This window comes from Sphaeramia orbicularis, chromosome 9 (genome assembly GCF_902148855.1).
Source record: "Sphaeramia orbicularis chromosome 9, fSphaOr1.1, whole genome shotgun sequence".
Classification (NCBI taxonomy): domain Eukaryota; kingdom Metazoa; phylum Chordata; class Actinopteri; order Kurtiformes; family Apogonidae; genus Sphaeramia; species Sphaeramia orbicularis.
Genome location: NC_043965.1, coordinates 54,483,242 through 54,507,584, shown reverse-complemented (window position 1 = coordinate 54,507,584; position 24,343 = coordinate 54,483,242). Strand labels below are relative to the sequence as shown.

The 24,343-nt window shown below is 40.1% G+C and overlaps 1 protein-coding gene and 1 long non-coding RNA gene across 2 annotated transcripts; one reads left to right on the top strand and one right to left on the bottom strand.

The window, feature by feature from the left end:
• Positions 1–341: 341 nt before the first annotated feature.
• LOC115425670 (zinc finger protein 850-like) lies at positions 342–23,992 on the bottom strand. The gene is made up of 3 exons (XM_030143353.1): positions 22,449–23,992; positions 10,814–10,826; positions 342–2,340 (listed from the first exon to the last, which is right to left on the bottom strand). The coding sequence occupies exons 1-3, from the start codon at positions 23,842–23,844 to the stop codon at positions 999–1,001; spliced, it is 2,751 nt and encodes a 916-aa protein (XP_029999213.1). The 5' UTR covers positions 23,845–23,992; the 3' UTR covers positions 342–998.
• LOC115425675 (uncharacterized) lies at positions 7,880–21,913 on the top strand. Its single transcript, XR_003936262.1, has 3 exons — positions 7,880–8,018; positions 17,067–17,072; positions 21,898–21,913. It is a non-coding gene; the product is annotated as an uncharacterized LOC115425675 (long non-coding RNA).
• Positions 23,993–24,343: the final 351 nt, after the last annotated feature.

Here is a 24,343-nt window from a genome sequence, read left to right as displayed (position 1 = left end):
AAATAAGCTTTTGCTTCTAGCCTATTGCTTTTTTGGTTTTTATGTTTATTATAATTATTGTACTATGTGCAATGATTAATGTACAAACCAAAATAAATAATTCATTCAATTCAATAACTGGAAAAAATAAAACATTTAGAAGTATTGGAACAAACAATGAGTGGATGCTGTTAAAGGTAAATACTTTTTATGGTAAATACTTTTGTCTCATGTTTCAGGTCCACTTTAGAATTAGAATAAAGCAAGGTGATTAAATAGAACACTGAAAAACAGAACATAACTAAATGTTTGTTCCAGTTCCATTGATGTCCTGAACGTTCTGATTCATCCAGTGGTTCTTCTTTACCACAGTCATCAGCAGTTCAACACATTTTCACTCAAATCAAACACATTCTGCAGGTCAGGGTTAGACCAGTGGAAACATGTTGAATCCAGTTTGATGTTCAGGTAAACAATGGACCAGACCAGAACCAGATTGGACCACTAGATGGAGCACTGACTCATTGTGACGTCTCCTTTGGTGGTCGTGAACTTTCTCCTAAACAGACTTCCTCCTCCAATGGAATGTGATCTCCTTCATGTTGTCGGCCTCAGTTTGGGACTAAACCACTACCGGCTCATCAGTCATTCTGTCTCAGTTATATTATGTTCATCATGTTGTTTCTAACTGATGTAAATCCAACTGTGTGAACCCCAACCAGGAACAGAATCACAACAACAAGTTACTGATTAAAGTCCACAGAGTCAATGAGAAGTAGTATCGCCATAGAAACCAGGTCCTTGTTGACTTCCACTAGTTGAACTTTTCACCTCGTGGCACGTTGAGGTTCAGTAACATCACTATTTTGTGAAGGTGGTGCATTAGAACACACTTCTGTACTCTGAGGACAACAAAACACAGCCTTCAGTCTGATGTTTGTCTTCACATCTGGATTCTGTGAAGTCTGAGCTGGAGGTTTTGAAGTCTGATGTTCTTGTCAGATATCAGTGCTGCTGGTTCACACACAGAGTTTCTTCTTGTCATCTGATGCTGAGGGACATGTTGGTCCAGACATTGATGATTCACATCTGTGCTGATGACAGCAGAGGGCAGAGGATGATGAGAGTCTTTCATCACATTGGAAACATTCAAACTGTTTAGGTGTGTTATGACACTGACTCTTTCCACTAGAGTCCAACGTCTGACGTTTTTTTTTTTTACAACTGTTCAGTTTTTGCCCTTTGTGGAAATGTTTGACACGTTCATGTTTAGTACATGTTGAATGTGTGATAAAAGATCTGTCACAGAATCTGCACTGGTAGGGTCTCTCTCCAGTGTGGGTCTGTTGGTGGATTTTTAGCTGATTAGCTTGGGTGAAAAACTTCCCACACTGGTCACAGAAATATGGTCTTTCTCCAGAGTGGGTCCGTTGGTGGATTTTTAGGTAACCAGCGTGGGTGAAAAACTTCCCACAGTGGTCACAGAAATATGGTCTTTCTTCAGTGTGGATGCGTTGGTGGATTTTTAGGGAACATCTTGTGGTGAAAGCATTTCCACACTGGTCACAGGGATATGGTTTTACTCCAGTGTGAATGCGTTGGTGACTTTTGAGCCCATTCATTTGGGTGAAACTCTTCCCACACTGGTCACAGGCATATGGTTTTTCTCCAGTGTGGATGCGTTGGTGGATTTTTAGGTGACCTGCTGTGGTGAAAGCATTTCCACACTGGACACACTCATGTGGTTTTTCTCCAGTGTGGATGCGTTGGTGCATTTTTAGGGTACTTCCTGTGGTGAAAGAATTTCCACACTGGTCACACTCATATGGTTTTTCTCCAGTGTGGATGCGTACGTGGATTTTTAGGTCACTTCCTGTGGTGAAAGCATTTCCACACTGGTCACACTTATATGGTTTTTCTCCAGTGTGGATGCGTAAGTGGATTTTTAGGTCACTTGCTCTGGTGAAAGCATTTCCACACTGGTCACACTCAAATGGTCTTTCTCCAGTGTGGGTGCGTTGGTGGATTTTTAGGTTACTTGCTGTGGTGAAAGCATTCCCACACTGGTCACACTCATAAGGTTTTTCTCCAGTGTGGGTGAGTTGGTGTCTTTTTACGCAATATTTTATGGTGAAAGTCTTTCCACACTGGTCACACTTAAATGGTTTTTCACCAGTGTGGATGCGTAAGTGGATTTTTAGGTCACTTGCTCTGGTGAAAGCATTTCCACACTGGTCACACTCATACGGTTTTTCTCCAGTGTGGGTGCGTTGGTGGATTTTTAGGTTACGTGCTGTGGTGAAAGCATTCCCACACTGGTCACACTCATAAGGTTTTTCTCCATTGTGGGTGAGTTGATGTCTTTTTACATAACGTTTTAAGGTGAAAGTCTTTCCACACCGGTCACACTCATGTCGTTTTTCTCCAGTGTGGGTGAGCTGGTGTCTTTTTACATAACGTTTTTTGGTGAAAGTCTTTCCACACTGGTCACACTCATGTGGTTTTTCTCCAGTGTGGATGCGTTGATGTTGTTTTAGGTTACTTGTTTTGGTGAAAGTCTTTCCACACTGCTCACAGGTGGGTCTTCCATCCATGTTTGCAGGAATCAGGTGATCTTTGTCCACACACAACTTTTAGGTTTCACTTAAAATCTACCTTTGGCTTCTCTCTATATCAAAACACAAAGGAACAGAAGAGGTGGTCACTGAAATGCAATGGAATGAAACACAACAAACACATTCCTTTCAAACCAGATTAAGCAGATGGACAAAATTAACTAGTTAGATAATTAATAGGACATTTTCAAACATTTAAAAACTCAGTCCTCTTATTCTACATGTGAAAACTGATGCAGATTCAACAATGTACAAATGAGTTACAACAATTACTTGTTTCATGACAAAACCTCAGAACTCGTTGCACCGCCATTATCATATGATGTCACATAAGGTCACCAACTTGGACGTATTGAATCCAGTTTGACCAAATCTGAGGTAGACACGTTCAACCTGCACATCAAAACGCCAAAACATAGACCCGTATTTAGATAGATCTTCCACCTGCAGAATACAGAAGTAATTTGAGTGTCTTTCTGAATACATTCATCAATAATACTAATTTGTCTGACATTTGGAGAATCACTAATCCGACTGGCAGAGAACGCTCCTTTTACTTATACCATAATATTTGGATCTCAGATCACAGCCCTTTAACGTGCACAGAACTAGTTTCCACATCGAAGTGCAATGAGTTTGTGACATTCTTTAATGACAAGGTTCAGGGCATTAAACACTCAGTTAATCCCACAACACCGTTCCCACTGCAGCCTTCCACACACCTAGAGCTGACACATTTCACACCTGTCACTGACAAAACAGTCCCACAGACCATCTCCAGTCTGAGTTCAGACACATGCTGCCTCGACCAGTTGCCCACTAGATTTCTAAAATCTGTGCTGAGCAGTTTGTTACCCCAGCTCACTCAGTTAATATTTCAGTCCAATCTGGAACATTTTCCAGGGCCTTGAAAACTGCTGTCATTAGGCCTCTCCTATAGAACAGTAGTCTTGATGCCACAGTACTGAACAACTATCGGCCCATATCAAACCTGCCATTTGTAGGTAAAGTCCTTGAGGCAGTCGTTTACCAACAGCTCTCTGACTTTCTTCTGCTGCTCAGGTCCAGACTAGAACCAGGAAGGACCACCATATTAGTCCTGTGTTCAGATCTGTGCACTGGCTTCCTGTGGCTCAGAGAATAGATTTTAAAACAGCTCTGCTGGTCTAGAAGTCTGTCCGTGGTCTAGAACCAAAGTACATCTGGGACATGTTGGTCCCATATGAACCTTCTGGGACCCTGAGAACCTCATGGACCGGTCTTCTGCTGGTCCCAGAGTCCAGCAGAAGGAGAGGCCTAATGACAGCAGTTTTCAAGGCCCTGGAAAATGTTCCAGATTGGACTGAAATATCAACTGAGTGAGCTGGGGTGCAGCTGTGTTTCAGTTCTATGTGTTTCAGTTCTCTGCAGCTAAACTCTGGAACAGTCTTCCTGATGACGTCAGACAGACCTGAACTGTGTCAGTGTTTCAGTCCAGGCTGAAAACAGTTCTGTTCAACTGTGCATAGAACAACTGAAAGGGTTCTATCTGACCTCTGACCTTTTACTTTGTTTAAATTGATTATTATTTATGTTTTATTGATTATGTTTTGGGCGACACGGTGGTGCAGTGGTTAGCACTCGTGCCTCACAGCAAGAAGGTCCTGGGTTCGATTCCAACACCAGTCGACAGGGGGTGGGACCTTTCTGTGTGGAGTTTGCATGTTCTCCCCATGTCTGCGTGGGTTCTCTCCGGGTACTCCGGCTTCCTCCCACCATCCAAAGACATGCACTGATAGGTTAATTGGTTAATCTAAACTGCCCATAGGTGTGAATGTGAGAGTGATTGTTTGTCTCTATATGTTCAGCCCTGCGATGAACTGGTGACTTGTCCAGGGTGTACCCCGCCTTCGCCCCTATGTAGCTGGGATAGGCTCCATGCGACCCCCGTGACCTTAGTGAGGATAAAGCGGATTCAGAAAATGAATGAATGAATGATTATGTTTTAATTGTAATTGTGTGTTTTTAACCTGTCTCTTTTCCATTTTTGTAAAACACTGTGAATTGCCCTGTGTATGAATTGGGCTAGACTCATAAACCTGCCTTGCCCTTGCCTTCCCACTGTGAATATTCAAAACATGGTGAAGCCATGTACGAACTGGAGGCTGAATCCTCTGTTACTAACTGAAGAAGAGTTCTGTGATTATTTAGAAGCTCAAATATCCCTCAATTTTGATACTAATGATAATTCAGAAACCATCCCTTCTATTCTCTGGGAGGCATTCAAAGCACCAGATTACTTGAACTGGACAACCAAATCAACCTTCTGGACAAAGAGAATGAACAAAATCCTTCCAATGAAGTACAAAAAAAGTATCAGTCTTAAAATATGAATAGAAAAAGATACTCTCAGCAAGAGTTAGTAAGGCGTTCTTATTTACCAAAGAGAATTTTTTGAATTCAAATATGAGCCACAGACTTTTAGCCCAACAAGTCAGAAAACAGGAAAGTGATCACACAATACATACAATTAAATCTGATAAAGGTGAGATTCTGATGAAACCCATGGACATTAATGATCAATTTCTTCAATTTGACAAAAATCTGTACACTTCCAAAAACAATACAGACTATACGGCTATGCAGGATTTCTTGGATAAATGCAATCTCTCCCAGTTAGATGAAAATGAATCAGCTCAGCTGAACTCAGAAATCTCTATTGAAAAAGTAAAAAAAAAAACAAAAACATCACTTCACTTAAAAGCAATAAAGCTCCAGGTCCTGATGGCCTTCCAGGTGAGCTGTATCAAAAATTAACCAAATTCTCTGCCCATATCTCCATAAAGTGTTGACTCTAGCCCACTCTGACGGGGTCCTTCCTCCCACCCTAACAGAAGCGCTCATTACACTGATACACAAAAAGGGTACAGACCCAGAAGACGTGGGCTCTTTTTGTCCTACCTCTGCTTAATCAGGATGGGAAATTCTTTTCTAAAATTTTGGCTAACCTAACCTCTTATGGTACTTTAGGGCAGCCCGGCTCAGATCGGCTTTCTTCTGGTTCTCTGAACATTCCAATTGACCTTGGGTTCAGATAGAGAGAGAAAATGCCAGAGGACTTACTCTAGATAGGTATCTGTATTCAGATTCTTTGAAGAAACTTAAGAAGAACACAGTTAACCCATTTGTAAAAAAAAACACAATTAGAGTTTGGTATGAAACACAAGACATCTTCAGAGAACAACCTGGGATATCACAATTTACCCCCATTGGGAGCAATGCATTATTTAAACCAGGTAAATCTGATCCTGGATTCAGGCAATGGGTGCAGTTAGAATTACAAAGGACTTCAGACCTTTATAAAAAGATAATAATCCAATGTCCTTTGAAACTCTTCAAACACAATTTGGAATCCCTCAAACCCATTTGTTCAAATATTTTCAGATTCGTAGTTTTATTTGCTCCAAGATGCAGTCATATCAATGTCCTCCTTTAAGTATTGTAGAAGAAATAGCAACATCAGACCCCTATAGTAAGGGGAAGAGCTCAATGATATATAAACAAAATTGATAAAAATGACTACAGAGTCCTAAAATTATAGAAGCTTAGCATGGATAGAAGACCTCCAAACAGGTATTACAGAGCAGGAATGGGAGAAAGCTTGTTTCCAGGTGCAGACAATCTCCATTAATAGCAGATTTAAATTAATTCAATATAACTGGCGTTTGAGAACCTATATAATTCCTGAAAAACTTCACAAATTCAACCCCAATATTCCAGACACCTGTATAAAATGTGGAACTGAGAGAGGTACCTTGTATCACTGTATTTAAAAATGTGAACATATGCAAGAATTTGGGAGAGGATTAATGAACACAATTTCCAATATTATAGACAAAGAAATCCCAATGTGCCCTTAGATCTGTGTTCTAGGTCTTCTTCCAGAAACTTTAGCCCTTAGAACTCACCAAAGTAGGCTGGTGAACCTCTGTGTAATACATGCAAAGCCTCTTATAGCTAGACATTGGAAAAGTGTTGATTGTCCATCACTGAATTCATGGATGGGTTCGGGGGATTTGTGTTCAGGGGAGACCCACACCATGTTGTCAATTCATGTCAGAAAATATTTACATTTACATTTATGCATTTGGCAGACACTTTTTTCCAAAGCGACTTACAGGGGGAAATATATATGTAATTGTGTATTGTATGTATATGTAATTTGTCAAAACCTTAATAAAGATATGTGTTAAAAAAAAATTGGCTAACAGATTGAGCCCCCTTTTAGGTAAATTAGTGCAACTGGACCAGACTGGTTTTATACCAGACAGGAGTGACTGACAAGATGGCTGCCACTGCTTCTTCCCTGGTCTGAATCTTCATTCAATCCTTTATAAATCACTGAAATACAGTGTCATCAGCTAACATTGGAAATATTACTGCTGGTGAAGTCAAATCTTGCTTCAAATATTTTTGAAATTTCTTCCAAAGCAGGAGGACTTATGGAGGTATCATTTGAGGCCTAGGAGCACATGGTGGCCGATGACTAAACCTTTTGCCCTCAAGCCTTCCTGGAGTCTCCATAGATATTTTTTTGTGTGTCCTACGTGGAAAACATGTAAACCAAAAGGTTGGCAGAGGAGTTGGAGGAGATTAAAAAGTCCCTCAGTTTTCTGTCTGAGGAATCTAGTAAAGTGGTCACAGCAGGCCGATCTTGTGGGCTTAATGGAAGAGGTCCGTGAGCTGAAGACAACTGTGAAGCACAAAGATTAAGATTGAGCTGTTGGAACAACGGATCGATAAGTTGCAGCAGTATTCCTGCATTAATGATGTCATCATCAGTGGTGTGGAAACCAAACATGGCAGCTATGCCAGGGCTGTAGCCAGTGACCAGCATGGTGAAGACACACCACCTGAGGAACTGTACACTCTCCAGGAGCAAGAGATTCAATACCTGAACAGGAAGAACATATCTGTAGGGAAAGAACACACCTCTGCATGTCACACAATTCCTCGCAAAGACGACAAAAAAAAGTCTTCAACTGGTGTTCAGTTTGTTAATCTTTAGCACAAGATTGATGTGTTGAAGCAATCAAGAAAACTGAAGGGCACTGAGGGGTTTATGTTAATGAGCATCTGACAAAGAAAAAGGCTGAGATGGCAAGAAATGGCCATCTGCTGAGAAAACAAACTCAAATTCAAGCCACCTGGTCAAGGACTGGAAAAGTTTTCATCAAGTTAAATGGACCTCTGAGCAAGCGAAGGGGGTTGTAGTACGAAATCTGAGAGAGCTGGAACAGTTTAAAGGTCCTGTACAGAGAATTGGTTTAAAGTGGATTACAGCGACACCTTCAGTTTGAATCGTTGGCGTTTTTAAGGGACACAGACTCCATTTCCCATGAGCACTAGCACCTACTGTCATAAGGGCAGAACTGTGTCCAAGGTGTTCTGAAGTTCAGGACTGAAGAGTGGATCCTCTTTCCAACTGTGCATTTCTTTTTTCCACACAGAAAGTTTCAGGAGCAAAGTGACGTTTGAAACGAGACAACAAACAAACTTCCTAAAGTCCGTTTGTGTCGTAGTTTAGTAACTGGAGTGAAAACCACAGGTAAACTAAACTGTTGGTGCGACTCCTGCTTCTATGTGTGTTTTCCTCTGTTCTCCTCAGTGTTCCTCACAGACCGCTGGTTCACACCTGTCCCAGTCATATCCGTATTAGCTGTAGCTTTAACCCACAGTATTCAGTCCTTTTCCTAAATGCCTTCAGTCCTTCTTCGTCTTCCTCATTGTGCATTAGTTCAGATCAGCTCTAGCTGCTTCAGCCTTCTGCATTCACAGTATTCTACTGGGAGAACGGTCTGGTTCCTGAAGGACACTTTAGTATCCAGGCCCTGGCATCAACATTCAACTGCATCCAGACCCATTTCAGTGTGACCTTCCAAAGCCCTTAGTTTGGACTGAACCAATGCTCCAAATCCAACAGATTAGCCCCGTCTGTCACAGAGCTAGCCCTGTGGCTAATGCTAAAGAGCTAGCCCTGTGGCTAACACACAAGTGTTTCCCAAGTGTTGGACTGAGCTACCAACACACACTAGAGTCCAATCCAATGTTCCCATGCATGTGTGTAAAGAACAGAAGCATTCTATAGCTGTGGAGAAGGCAGAGGGACAACTGCAGCTGTGTTTTCATTCCTTTAACTCTATCCTTAGTTCTTTCCATGGGTTCAATGCACAGGTTTCCCTCTGTTTTCATCTGGGCTCCTTCACTCTATCCTTTAGTTTTCTGTTTCTGTTTCTTTGTGCCAGTCCAGCTCCAGTTCCAGTGTCCACCATTACAACTACACAAATCCAACTAATCCCTTTGTTTAGGAAAAAGGACAGATCATAGGAGGTGTGAATTTACCTTAAACTGTGAAATAATGATGCTTTCATGTGAGTTTGTCATTGTTCGTGTAATGAATCAGAATTGCCTTTACTGTCATGTGACAGTACAAAGTACATCAAACGAAACTGAGTTCCATGATTAGGGACATGGGGCCGCTGCTCCTAACTGGTGCGCCACCACAGAACACTTTTCTTCAAAAATTGCAGTGAAGAACAAGATAATGCAAAGCACAAATATAAGACATCATACAGTTTTCACACAGTACATGTGGACACATGCTGGAATGTTTTTGTGGATTTGAAAGGAATTTGAGGGACAGGGTGAAAGGTAAAAGGTAGACAGAAGATGAGATTTGGGGTTTGGGGCAAGGAAATGCATGTATGTGCTATGGAACTGTGGAATGTGTGTGCAGGATAAAGAGACTCCAGTGGGTCATTCTGTCCTTGAGTTGGTACCAGTTCTTATCAGTTCTTATCAGTTCACTCCTACTGTTGTCCTGGCCATGGAAGATGTTTGGACTGCAGGGGGAGGAGATTAGAGAAGAAATTCTGCTGCTTCCTCAGCTCCCAGGGGAAAACAATTTAGGCCATGGGGGAAACTGGATTTCTGCTTTAATTTAGTATAACTTCATTTTGTTATACCTGGCCTCAGCACTTCTGATGTTGTAATGTTTGTTTAAATAAAATATTGTATATAAAATCGGACCAATGGCCCTGTAGCTTACGGGCCAAATGAAAAGCTCTGGGAAATGTATCCAGATGCCATTTATTATCACCCAGGTCTGTGTATTTATTCTATTACAGAAATAGCCCATGTTTTGGTCATATTCCAATCAGATCTGTAAAAAATTCAAATTCCAACTTGATATCATTGATACTGATTTATTGGATCAATCCACTTCCTATCTCTTATAATGGGAAAATTTTTCAAAGTCGCATCAAATCCAGAATCAGATCCGGATCCAAATAATTTCAGTCCCTTGTGTTGACATCATCATACAGAAGCTGTATACCAAGTTTGAAGTCAAGCAGAACTGGAGTTTAGGAGAAAAAGACAATTGAAATTTTTTCCCCATAAGAGCCCATGTTAAATTTTCCATCAGTTCCAGATCCAGAAGAAGATCCTGATCAGCATGTGGACATTATGTTTTGGTCATTTCCCCATCAGGGCTGGACTGGAGAAATTTACATTGGATATCATTTATATTTACTGAGTTATTGCATCAGTCCACTTCCTATCTCTTATAATGGGGACATTTTTCAAAGTTGCACCAAATCCAGAATCAGATCCTGATCCAAATAATTTCACGAACTTGTGTTGACATCATCATAAAGAAGCTGTATACCAAGTTTCAAGTCAATCGGAATTGTAGTTTTGGAGAAGAAGACGATTGAAAGTTTTATAACGGATGACAGATGACAACAACGACAACAGACGCCGCCGCCTGACGCCGCCTGACGACAATAGCTTACAGCCTGTCAGCCGTAAGCTAAAAAACAAACAAACATCCAGTCTCTATTATCAAGTGTTCAGTTTTGCCTCTACTATAATGTCTAGAATAGACACGTATTAGATAGAGCTGGGTAAAAAAATCGATTTAATCGATCTTAGATCGATTTCGTTTTAATTTTGCGTAATCGGTTAATAGTGGATGAGATCGATTTTTCAGAGCAGGACCAGGAGTACGCGGAAGCGTGACCGGCTCCGTCTTGCGAACCCCTGGGGAAGACGGGGAGTTTTGGTCTCGCTCGTGACAGCTCTGACGCAGGAAAGACATGGAGGAAGGGTGGAGAAAACCCTTCCACTGGAGGTCCTCCTGTCCTCAAACTGGAACCCACAGTGTGAAGGAACTGGACACCTGGAGGTTCTCTGAGGAGAGTCGCAGAAGCCAGTTGTTCTTGGAATGATAACTTGGATCCATACTGTCACCTATGGCTGAGTATGGAGTTAGAGGAAGAGGAAAGAGACAAGGACCGGCTGCTACGCCACCCCACCCCCCCACTCCCGACCAACAATCACAGAGTGCAACCCCACCCCCCACTCCAGTCATGGAGGCCCCCCCACCCCCCCAGTGAGTAGAAGCCTCCAGCCATAAAACACAATAAATATGACGGAGAAGTCTGTTCAGATCCACTGTAGAAACATGGACATGTTTGTGTCCTGTTCATTATTTCAGAGCAGATTGAGCTCCTTCTGCTAAAATGTCAGATTTATTTCCTTTCTAATATCAATATTGATCCCAGTATTGATGTGTTGCATGACTGCGGTACTCAAATAATCAGGTTACAACTCAAAACTGCACTTTGGTGTCACTAATTTAATCTGAAATCAATTAATTAATACGGAATCAAATCGATATTAGATCGAATCAAATCGTGATTATCTGATTCAGAACCTTATGAATCCAAATCGAATCAATTATGGAAATTGGCCATGATACGCAGCCCTAGTATTAGATTTTAAAGGTGTGTCCCACTGGGCTCTATGCACAGCTCCACTACTTCCTGAACTTAAGGCAGCTCCTTTATTTCCTGTCTTTCATTCTTGGACACACTGGTTCATCCAGGTGTGTCTGACCACAGTAGTCTGAACAACAAGTAGCAGACACACCTGGATGAACCAGTGTGTCCAAGAATGACAGACAGGAAATAAAGGAGCTGCCTCCTTTTTTTTATTGGCACAAAGCAATTTACCGAACAAGAAAGGGAAAATGTTCCAGAAGAAAAAAACAGAAATACACTAGGAGACATGATGGAATGATGAAACATAGAACTATTGAAAATATCTGAAACTAAATAAACAAAAAGTTTAAGACATTTGAAGTGTCTTGAAAATAAAGAAACCGAATATATATATATATATATACATATATCTGACTGGAACACAAAGCACAAAAGACTAAGGCAAGATACATTTCAAACAGCTAGGACTTAGATAATCTAGAATAAAGTTTTCTGACTTTGTTGGACATTTTTTCAATAAACTTAAGAGATCTGTAATAATTAATAAAATCACATATAAACAAATTAAAGGAGGGGTTCGTGTTTTTCCACTTACAACAATGAATATGAAATTTACCCAAAATAATAATAAGGATAACAATATCTTTGATGTTTACATCTAAAGAATCCATATAATAAATAATATCATATAAAGAAAAAGACGGAATATTTTCCATTTTTAAGGACAACCAACTGTGAATATCAGCCTAAAAGGAAATGCTGTGTGAACTGTTAAAAAACAATGTTCACTGGTTTCAGCTTCAGAGGAACAGAAAACACAGGAATCCACAGCAAAATGAAATCTTTTGTGCAAATAATCATTAGCAGGGTCAACTGAACATGGAATTTAGAAATGAGTTTCCTTTACTGTGGGAGCAACAGGACACCAAAGAAAAAAAGAAAAACATTTTTCCCTCAGGGTGGTTTCCATGTTAGGTAAAGCAACTGTGTTCAAGTCCCCAACGTTTCTATGTTTCAAAGCTAGACAGATCATTTTATTGTTGCACCTTCGATCTGACAGATCAACGTCATTGACTTTCAAACCAGGTCAGAAGGGAACAGATAAGGGGCGGGGCATAGCACCTTGGATTATTTGAACTAATGATGTTGGAATCACTTTACAGATTTGATCATATTCTTTTCTTGTGCTATATATATTGTATTTCCTAGAGAATTCTTCATATGATAACAGGAGTCTTTCCGTGTTCAATAAATCCAAAACAAATAATAAACCATTATGAAACCATTCAGCTTTAAAAACTGACTTTCTATTTATAATAATCAATCTGCTGTTCCATAAAATAGTGTTGTGTGGGCAGAAGTTATGGGTAAATATCATTTTGCTAAAGTTCAATGCTTGTTTGTGGAAGTTCGATCACTTAATAGGAATTTTATGCACTTCAAAATCACATTTGGAAAAGAAGTCAATCCCTCCAACTTTACTGAATAAATTCTTTGGAATGGGGCTGGGAAAGACAGTCTTTCAACCACTGCATTCTCAGAGATGCCATAACTGATTCACATTCCATGGCTTTTTTATCATAATCTCTGACAGGTTGAGTTTTACGCAGGTAGTGAGTCTTAGTTTCCAAATAAATTTAAATATTATAGAGTTAGATGACTTGATTAGTTTTGCAGATGTGCATAATGAGTGTCATGGATACAGAAGTGTGGAGAAGCCTTGGGCTGTAGATAAAAGAATCCAACCCAGTAGACAGAGGTCTGTGATGAACCAGTGACTGAATCATTTCTGTTCATCTTTTGACCTTGGAATAATACTTAAACCAGTTCTTTTAGTTGGATTTTTGTGATTATAATTCCCAGATACTTAACTTGGTCTTTCACTGGGATATTAGCTGTACTGGTCTGAACAGATCACAGCTGATTTTTGGAGGTTCAGTCATAAAGCAGATGCTTTGGACAAAAGGTGAATGGGACCAGTTGTTTTAAAGGAGCCTCCTTCAGTTCAGCAGTAGTGGGGCTGTGCATATGCTGCATTCCAGAGTGCTGGCAGGTAGAATCTATCTGACTTGGACTGAACTCCATCCCACCTCCAAGTATTCCAGCTGATCCACATTGAACAGAAACTACAAACATGGAGGTGGCAGATGTGAGCTCCTGTTTGCTTTGATAGTGCAGAGGCATTTGGACTGTGGACACAACAGTGTTCTCATAAACACAAAGCACATGGAAGAGGACAAATGAGCCAGGAGTTCATTAAACACTGGGAAGGTTCTGTTCATTGGGAACGTGCGCACTGTGCGCCGCTATTGTTGTGTTGACGTCACATTGGAGTTTGCGGTGAGGTCTGGGTACTTGGAACTGGACCCACTTTACAACCAGGACCTCCGGCTTCCACAGCCGTTCCAATGCATGTGATCCAGTTGGAGGTCGGACCCCCCCCCCAGGACTGTGGAACGTGAATGTTTTCCTTGAATGCAGATCACTTACTGTGCAGGACGAGCCGAGCTTCCACGTCCCAGTCTGTAAATCCCATCAAAGTCTGAAGTAGAAGCACAAAAAGGACACACATCTGACACCAGGCTCTGACGAAAAAGAAAAAAAAAACGTCGTCAAGACGATTTGAAAAGTTTCCAGATTAGGTTTTTCTCCAATTCAGCAACACTAGTCCAGACTGTCTGAGGAAGACACCGACACTCTAATGCGGTCCGGGTGGAAGTGGTCCGTGTCCGAAGGTTCCGCCTATACAGTTTTCCGTGATGGAAACACGAACCCTCTGAAGACCCACAGCGACATCTGGACCGGAAATGACTGTTTGGAGTCAGTGTTCACGAATAAAGGAGCCACTAATATTTTCCCCCACTTTTTATTTGTATTTGGCACAAAGCAAATTAGTACGGAGCTTGGGAAGGGACATTGAGGAAAAAATTGCGTTATAACGCAATAGTTCAAAAGTATTGCGTTATAACGCAATAGTTTTTGCGTTATAACGCAACAATGATCGTTAGTCAATGTGGGATAAAGTTACTGGAGCAAACCAGTCAACACTCCTGTTACCTGTTGACTGGACTCCTCCAGACTGAACTGGATGTTGGCTAACTGACTGTTCTCCTCCACATTACTGATCAACTTTCTAAGGAGCATCTACAAAACAGCAAAAATGAGAAAACAATGCTTCATATGTATTCCACAGGCCAAGGCTGAAGGTAATAGGATGAACTAAATAAGACCTTATTCACTACAGGATAATGCACCTTTTTCTGGAAAGTATTCAGTCCCTGTATGTGTGTTTTATGCTGGACCATGCTGCCAGAGCCATATTCAACAGGCCTGATTTCAAAATCAGGACCGCAGGCATTCTCTGCAGACAGCTTTATCAGCTTCAGTTTACGCGCCAACTTGTGGTACTCTGTGAGTTTCAATTCCTCCTGGAATCAAAGGAAAAAACATGAGGGACAGTAAAATAAACACAGCAGCTAAGGAAAAGTGACTGTGCATCAATGGTGCCAAAAAATACTGGTCAGCACCTACACATACACACATCATGTACGTCAGTAGTAAATGGAATCAGTACATACAGTACCTTTCCTTTCACTTTGGCCAGAGCGATCTCCTCATCATCACAACACCTCAGAGGTTCAAGTACATTTCTCTAATCACTGTGGGTTTAGGACCTTGTTCAAACATGAAGACTTCATATTTTCTCATTCACTGTTTCATACCATGTCACTGACTTGCAGTTTGTACACAGTGAATGAAACACAGTATCAGTGCTGTTTACTGTAATCCAAAGGTCTATGTATTAATTTGCTGTGTTTTAGTGTATTCATGTAGGAATATGAACTGAAGAGCGTGGTCTATTCATGGTACTTTCAACATGCGTAAAGAAAGTTCACAACATAAACATAACAGCATGAAGTAGGCATGGATGAGTTATTAGCCAAATCATTTGCACAAGAAATAGGAAAAAAAAGTTGAAAAGGGCATCGTGTTAAAATGTGAATTGGTAAGTAAATAATTAATGTTTCTACAGCAAACAACTTTCATTTGGGAAACTCAACATTCCCAAACCACAATCTAGTACTTCTGAGAGGCGGACCAGCTTTTTTAGTGCCAGGTATGAAAATTGTCAGACTTTTAAAGCAGCATTACATAATACTAACATTATAGTGTTTTCTTTTTCATTTCCTACTACATTTTGGTAAAATACTGTTGTTATGTTATTGAGCAAAATTGGTATTTGATTAAAGAATTACACAATGGCAGTCTTTTAATATTGTAAGTGCAGGACTAGTGAAGCCAGCCTGTGTCGTAACAGTAACACCATGTCAGGGTTTGGAGGAACGGAGAAGATCAAAGATGCCAGGCCTCTCCATGATAAATCTGATGTTCAGCAATGCATCAGACATTTACATGAGGTCTCAACACCTTCTCTGTCACTGTACATTAATTATAATCATGCAAAAAAAGTTTTGCTGACTTTACTATAACTATTGCTTTTTCTATTTAAATCCAGCTGCAATAATTGATTAGTTGTAAATTATTTAAGTAATCAATAACCAAACCCAAATTCCCTTAATGCAAGTCCAGAGAATATTTTGTTTTCTTTCCTTATCTCTGTTGCTAAACTGAACATCTGTGGGTTATGGACCAAAAAAGACATTTGAGAGTGTAATCCTGGTCATTATGAAACAATTTCTCATCATTTTCTGTAGAGGTAGGCTGATATATCGGCCTTAATTTTTTTTCGCAAGCTGATATTTGATTAGTAGTAAAAATGTTCTAAGATATTTGATCAGGCACCTGTGTGGGCAGCGCTTGAAGTTCCATAAATGTTAAAAGAGTACTATGTGTACATGATAGAAAAATTCTGTGATATACTCTGAGACAAAAGACGGAGTCACTGGATTCTGGAATCAGAAGATTTTACTTGCAAGGAGTCAAGTACATACAGTGAGATGCAGCAGCTGACTGACTAACAACAGGAAGTTTCAGATCTTATGAAAGAACGTGACTATTACAATCATTGGACCAAGTGTACAAATATTATAACGTTGATCAGGTTCACCATTGGCTTAGGTATTCAAAACACAGTGATGCATGGGTTCAGTGACCGCGTCTGTACTCTTCCTCCACCTGCTCCATGGCCTGATCTCCTCAAGGGCAGCAGCCCGCTCTGGACCCAAACTGGATGGACAACAAGTACGCTTTGGTCCCAAATGGGAACAAAACAAGCAGATAGCAAAGAACTGGTAGACGTATCCTGAGTGGATATGTCCGGGAATTCTTGCAAAATGTCATCATAACCCATCCATGACTCGTGCTCTGGACACCTGATATTTACAGGATATAGTCTAATAGCCTAATTTTTCAAACAGTACGTATATTAATAATTTCATTTATATTGCTGCATAAAAATCTCAATTATCTGATTGTTTCAATATTATTTTACAGTAAATGTCCTTTAAAAAAAAAAAATCGGCTTTAAACATTGGCCTCAAAAATCAGCTGTAGATATCGGCTATTGGCTGACTAAATTTTTTAAAAATCAGCATCGGCCTTAAAAAAAAACCCGTATCAGGTTTATTTGTGTCTTTTTTTGTCTAGTTTTTGACTAAGCAGGGATACGCAGTCTCCTTCCACCAAGGAGTTTGTGAAGATATTTGAGTTCATCTACCACCAAGTACATCCAACCTTTGAGATGCCAAACCAAAAAGTAGAGGAAGAGGTTCCAGCTCTCCTAAAAGCTTTGAGGTAACAAAAAAAGATTATTCTGATAGTAATGTTTAAAAAAGGCTCCAGTTTGTCTGTTTATGGATTTGTCACATCAGTCCCTTCAATGAGCAACCAAACCTTAATTGTGGATATGGGTTCTCATTTAAAGAACCACAGCTGACTGTTTTTACTGTCTGTTTTCCCCTACTTTGAAGGTATCCATTTGTTTTCTCAAAGCCTTTGATGCATTCTGTTGGAGCTCCTCACACCTGGCCTCAGGCACTGGGTGCCCTCATGTGGCTCATTGATACTGTAAAGGTGAGCCACAAACAACACTTTACAGTACATTTTATTTAATCTAAATGAAGTGACCCCAAACACTGTGATCTAACAGCAGGTTAATTTTTACAGTAAACAGAATTTAACAAAAAGGGGTGAAAAAACAAGGTTGCTATGCATCATGACAAAGTATGGACTTTTTTTTCTTTTAATTTCTCATATTAACAGTATTATAGCTAGTTGTGGTCTGATGTGGTCTTCTGAGAGCACTTTTTAAATAAAGCTCAGATTTGCACAGTTGCTTATATTAATTGATTAAAAAGTCATGTGAAATAGTAATTTCAGTTGAGGTGATTGAGAATTGTTAAAAGTTGAATCTTAATGTGAAAATTCACATGTGTAATGAACATACACATAAGTGAAAACGTCAGACATAAACAACATAAATCTCTTTTAGCTCACCGGCCGAGAGGCCATGAGCTGTTGTGAAAGCACTGAGTTCAGGGTCGTCTTCATCGTTAGCAATTTCTTCAAACATCTTCTCACACAAAACTACTGCTCAGATTCATTTTTTCAAGTTTTATATGTAGCTCCCTTGAGACAAAGTCTACAGAGTTTGTTCACAGTTTTGAGATTTTTGAAATATTTAAAATTTGCCTTTACTTATAATGGGCCACATTTTGATGGATTATAACATGGAATAGGTTACAGATATCAGTATAGTTACTATTGAGCACTGATAGTAAGTTGTATATGGACTTTCATGTGGTTCCATGACCTTTGACCTTGAGTGAAGGGTCAAACTCAGGGTCACCAATGTACATTTCAACAATCTTCTCCAAAACTACTGGTCAGATTAATTTCAAATTGTTTATGTAGCTTCCTTGGGACAATGTTTACAAAGTATGTTCACATTTTTGAAAAATTTAGATTTTTTTGAAATTTTAATGAGTTTTTGAAATATTAAAAATTTGCCTTATAATGGGCCATATTTTAATGGCTTATAAAATGAAAATGCTTTGAGATGTCAGTATAGTTACTATTGAGCACTGATAGGAAGTCATGCATGGACTTTGATTTAAATGGCTGAGTTGTCCTCCAGTGAAAATACCACCCACTTCTATTGGGAGATTGATCACAGGACTCTAACGTAGCGGCAGAACCAGACAACCTCATAACTTCAAGTTATTCTTGATAGAACATACTGGAGAGCTACAGGGCCATCGGTCCTTTTTACCTTTAGTCTGTGATAAATATAGAAAAAAGACTGCCGTGATGTTTGGAGGTTTTAATCTAGAAACACTTTGTAAATTTAAATAGAAAATGTCGAGGAACACTGAAAGCTCCAAACATTTTTTAGCTGAATGTAGTTCATCAGTGTATGTAATTAGTTTGGAAGGACGTCTTTAAAGCAGTGTTGTGCTGATGTATTGTATGTTTGTGCTCAGATCACCTGGAGTTTGAGTCGGCAGGAGCTGCGATTTAGTGACTTCTGTGACAGCAGTGAAAATATTGAGGAAGGACCTGAATATAACAAGGTATGTTTTTTTGTTTTCAACTGCCCTGAGACTCAAATGTTCATTTTTTCTGTTTCTGTAAAGTCGTTGTCATCCTTGTCATGGTCCTACAGTAGTCATTATTAGTAAACGTACACCACTGTTCTTATTTTGTGTTTTAATCTGTACATTTAAGAGTTTTTTTCCTTTTGTTTTGCCCCGGCAGCTCTTCCATGACTACACAGTTAAAACATACTCCAAGTTCATGCAGGGTCATGATACATTTGAATATGATGATGAGGCATTTCTTATTAAATTAAGTAAGGACTTCATATCTCTATGAAATTAGTACATATAAAAATATGGTGCGTTTGGGCGTCCTTCTTAAATTAACAAAGTTTGGTTGTAGAAAAAAATTACGTTTTCACTATTTCTGCTCTAATATTGGATAAAAAAAAAAAATTCAATCAAGGGGAAAAGTATACATATCCTATATTTGAGAGTTTAGTTGATGAGTGTGTGTGTGTGTGTGTATTTAAAGAGAAGCTTTACAATGTGGATGAAGCACTTCAATGCTGAAGTCGAGAAGAAGCACCGAATACTAACCAATGAAGTTGAAAGACTGGAAAAGGAGAGCCAAAAAGTGAGAAAAAAACCCCAAATAGATCATGTTTGAACATCTTTAACTCTGTGCACAGTGATATTTGATGTGGATTATTCAATCATTTAAATAATAATAATACATCAGTTTTATATAGCGCTTTTCTAAGTACTCAAAGACGCTAAAGGCAAAGGGATAAACATCTGTGCAACTAAGTGTTTGTTTTCTGAACAGGACCGTCTAATGACTAAGAGGATGGAAAAAGGTGAAGCTGCAGTCAGACCTCAAGAAACTGCAGAGTTATGGTAGCAGCCTGGATTCCTTCAAAGCCAACCTGGACAGCAAAGCTTCAGAACTGACTGATGACCTGGAGAACACTGGTAATCAGAGGAAATAAAAGCACCTTTCACTCAGTTCTGCACTTTAAGTCCTTTATTTACTGTGACTTTGCGTTGTCAGACAAAATATGAGAAAACCTAGCACTTTGTTTCAATGTGGAAACAAAACAGTCGCACAGGGGAAAGAGGTTCACAGACATCCAAAAACAGTCTGGGACTAAGTTTTGACAGTGTTAGAAATTGTACTGGATCATCTCACTGTGTGAAGCTGATACAACCTACATCTACTAAAGCTGTGTATGAATTTCGGCACCAATTTTTCATCAAATCTGTAAAACCCCAGTCATAGCCTAAGCATCATGAATCCGTAAGTCATTCCGTGGTTACACACCTGAATCTCTTCCCTCACAGTGAACAATTTCAAAGTGTACTCCACCATAAACCATCTATTTATTTACCAACAGTAGGTCACTCGGACATTTTCAGAAATTTGTCGCAATGTGGGAAGTGGAGCTCCATGTAGCGGCAGTAGCAAGCGGCAATGAAGCTGTTTCCATGTTTGTTGCCGCTGCAACCATAATGCAGCTGCATGGAACTCCGCTTCCCACAATATACATTGGAACAATTACCAAAAATGCCCGAGTTACCTACCAGCTTTGTTTGTAAAGAAATGGAATGTTTATGGTGGAGTACACTTCGAAATTGTTCACTGTGAGGGAAGAGATAGAGGTGAGTAATCACAGAATCATCCCTGTGACTCAGTGTGACTACCAATCATCTTATGCAACTGCTCAAAATGCAATATATTCACCTCTACCGTATTTTGGTTGGCTGACATGTTTTTTTTATTCTGTATACATGTTTACACTTTTCCTTTAAAGTGTTTTGCACTACACACCACAACAGAGTTGTCTCTTAATTTCTTTGTAGATGTGTATAATGACAATAAAGGCATTCTATTCTATTCTATTCTAAAATCAGTTACAGTGTTTTCACACATCCTTAAAGTTCTATATGGGGCGGCCATGGCTCAGGTGGTAGAGCGGGTTGTCCAATAACTGAAGGGTTGGCAGTTCAAATCCTGCTCCATCCTAGTCCGTCCGTTGTGTCCTTGGGCAAGACACTTCACCCTCCTTGCCTCCAGTGCCACTCACACTGGTGTATGAATGCGTATGACTGTTTGGTGGTGGTCAGAGGGGCCGTAGACACGAATTGGCAGCCACGCTTCTGTCAGTCTGCCCCAGGGCAGTTGTGGTTACATATGTAGTTTACCACCACCAGAGGGAGAATGTGAGAGTGAATGAATAATGGATCAATAACGTAAAGCATGTAAAGCGCTTTGGGTGTCCAGAAAAACGCTATATAAAATCCAATCCAATCCATTATTATAATTATTATTATTATATTTCAGGCTCAATTATCAGTTTTGTTATATGATCCAAACATGATTTTGATTTTTCTTAAAAAAAAAACAACTTTTAGCTTCTACTTCTAAACAGAATAGATCTGTTTTTTTTTTCATATCATTTTTCTCATCTCCGTGTTTTTGCAATCAGCCATCTGGAGAATCTAAAACATGAGCGGAATGAACTGCAGCACATCCTGCAGAACCAGAAGTTCACTCCAGCTGATGTCGAAAGGACCAACAGAGAGAAAGGAGAACTCCAACAGACCATCTCCAGCCTCAGTAAGTCTCTAGGGGACGCTGAGGAGCGCAAGTGGAATGATTATTAAAAGTGTCAGGGTCCAAATTGCTCTTCTTCAGAAGGGGCCTCACTGCTGTTTTAAAGGCAGTGGGAAAGGTGCCAGTCTAAAGAGAGCAATTAACAATGTTTATAAACTTCAAAGGATCCATAAAATAACTTAAAAAGCGATGTAGGAATTGGGTCTAAAAGGCAGTTGGTTGGGTTTACTTGGGAGAAAACTCTACCAAATTGTCTCAGCATATGTCAGGGCAAAACTGTCCAGTGTTTCATCTGGCGAAAGTAGACCCTCAGTCTTATTAAAAATGGTCTCCTGGTCTCTCCAGTTGTGAAGTCTGATCTGGAGGTTTTGAAGTCTGATGTTCTTGTCAGACATCGGTGCTGCTGGTTCACACACACTTTGTTTCTTCTTGTCATCTGATGCCGAGGAACATTTTGGTCCAGATGTTGATTCACATCTGCACTGATGGCAGCAGAGGGAAGAGGATGACGGGAATGTTTCATCACATCGGAAACATTCAAACTGTTTAAGTGTATTATGACACTGACTCTTTCCACTAGAGTCCAATGTCGGACTTTTTGTACAACCGTTCAGTTTTTGTCTTTTGTGGAAATGTTTGACACGTTCATGTTTAGTACATCTTGAACCTGTGATAAAAGATCTGTCTCAGAATCTGCACTGCTAGGGTCTCTCTCTAGCGTGGATCCGTTGGTGGATTTTTAGGTGATTAGCTTTGGTGAAAAACTTCCCACACTGGTCACAGTTATACGGTTTTTCTCCAGTGTGAATCCATTGGTGACTTTTAAGCCCACTCATTTGGATGAAACTCTTTCCGCATTGGGCACAGGCATATGGTTTTACTCCAGTGTGGATGCGTTGGTGGATTTTTAGGTAACTTGCTGTGGTGAAAGCATTTCCACACTGGTCACAGGCATATGGTTTTTCTCCAGTGTGGCTGCGTTTGTGGATTTTTAGATCACTTGTTGTGGTGAAACTCTTTCCACACTGGTCACACTCATATGGTTTTTCTCCAGTGTGGATGCGTTGGTGTTGTTTAAGCCCTTTCATTTGGATGAAACTCTTTCTGCATTGGTCACATTCATATGGTCTTTTTCCAGTGTGGATGCGTTGGTGTACTTTTAGGGTATATGCTCTGGTGAAAGAATTTCCACACTGGTCACACTCGTATGGTTTTTCTCCAGTGTGGATGCGTTGGTGGATTTTTAGGGAACTTGCTGTGGTGAAAGCATTTCCACACTGGTCACACACATATGACCTTTCTCCAGCATGGATGCGTTGGTGGGTTGTTAGGTGACTTGCTGTAGTGAAAGCACTTCCACACTGGTCACATTTATATGGTTTTTCTCCAGTGTGGGTGCGTTGGTGGATTTTTAGGTCACCTGCTGTGGTGAAAGCATTTCCACACTGGTCACACTCATATGGCTTTTCTCCAGTGTGGATACGTTGGTGACGTTTAAGCACATTCATTTGGGTGAAACTCTTTCCGCATTGTTCACATTCATATGGTTTTTCTCCAGTGTGGATGCGTTGGTGGACTTTTCGGTCGCTTGCTGTGGTGAAAGTATTTCCACACTGGTCACAGGCATATGGTTTTTCTCCAGTGTGGATGCGTTGGTGACGTTTAAGCCCATTCATTTGGGTGAAACTCTTTCCGCATTGGCCACATTCATATGGTTTTTCTCCAGTGTGGCTTCGTTGGTGGATTTTTAGGTGACTTGCTACGGTGAAAGCACTCCCACACTGGGTACAGTTATATGGTTTTTCTCCAGTGTGGAAGCGTTGGTGACGTTTAAGCTCTCTCATTCCGGTGAAACTCTTTCCACACTGGTCACACACATATGGTCTTTCCCCAGTGTGGATGCGTTGGTGGATTTTTAGATGACTTGATGTGGTGAAAGCATTTCCACACTGGTCACAGGCATATGGTTTTTCTCCAGTGTGAATGCGTTGGTGGATTTTTAGGTTAGTTGCTGTGGTGAAAGCATTTCCACACTGGTCACAGGCATATGGTCTTTCTCCAGTGTGGGTGCGTTGGTGGATTTTTCGGTCACTTGCTGTGATGAAAACATTTCCACACTGGTCACAGGCATATGGTTTTTCTCCAGTGTGGATGCGTTGGTGGCGTTTAAGCACATTCATGTGGGTGAAACTCTTTCCGCATTGGTCACAGGCATATGGTTTTTCTCCAGTGTGGATGCGTTGGTGGATTTTTAGGTCACTTGCTCTGGTGAAAGTCTTTCCACACTGCTCACAGGTGGGTCTTCCATCCATGTTTGATGGAATCAGGTGATTTTTGTCCAGACACAATTTTTAGGTTTCACTTAAAATCCACCTTTGGCTTCTCTCTACATCAAAACACAAAGGAACAGAAGAGGTGGTCACTGAAATGCAATGGAATGAAACACAACAAACACATTCCTTTCAAACTAGATTAAGCAGACAGACAAAATTAACTAGTTAGATAATTAATAAGACATTTTCAAACACATAAAAATTCAGTCCTCTCATTCTACATGTGAAAACTGATGCAGATTAAACAATGTACAAATGAGTAGGGCTGGGTATCATGGCAAATTTCCAAAATCGATTCGATTTTGAGTCATGAGGTTCTGAATCGATTAATCACAATTTGATTCGATTCAGTATTAATTGATTGATTCAGAGTAATTTAGTGACACCAAAGTACAATTTTGAGTTGTAACCTGATTATTTGAGTACTGAAGTCATGCAACACATCAATACTGGGATCAATATTGATATTAGAAAGGAA

Coding starts and splice junctions, on each gene's coding strand:
- LOC115425670 (XM_030143353.1), bottom strand. CDS start 23,844: ATGGATGGAAGACCCACCTGTGAGCAGTGTGGAAAGACTTTCACCAGA.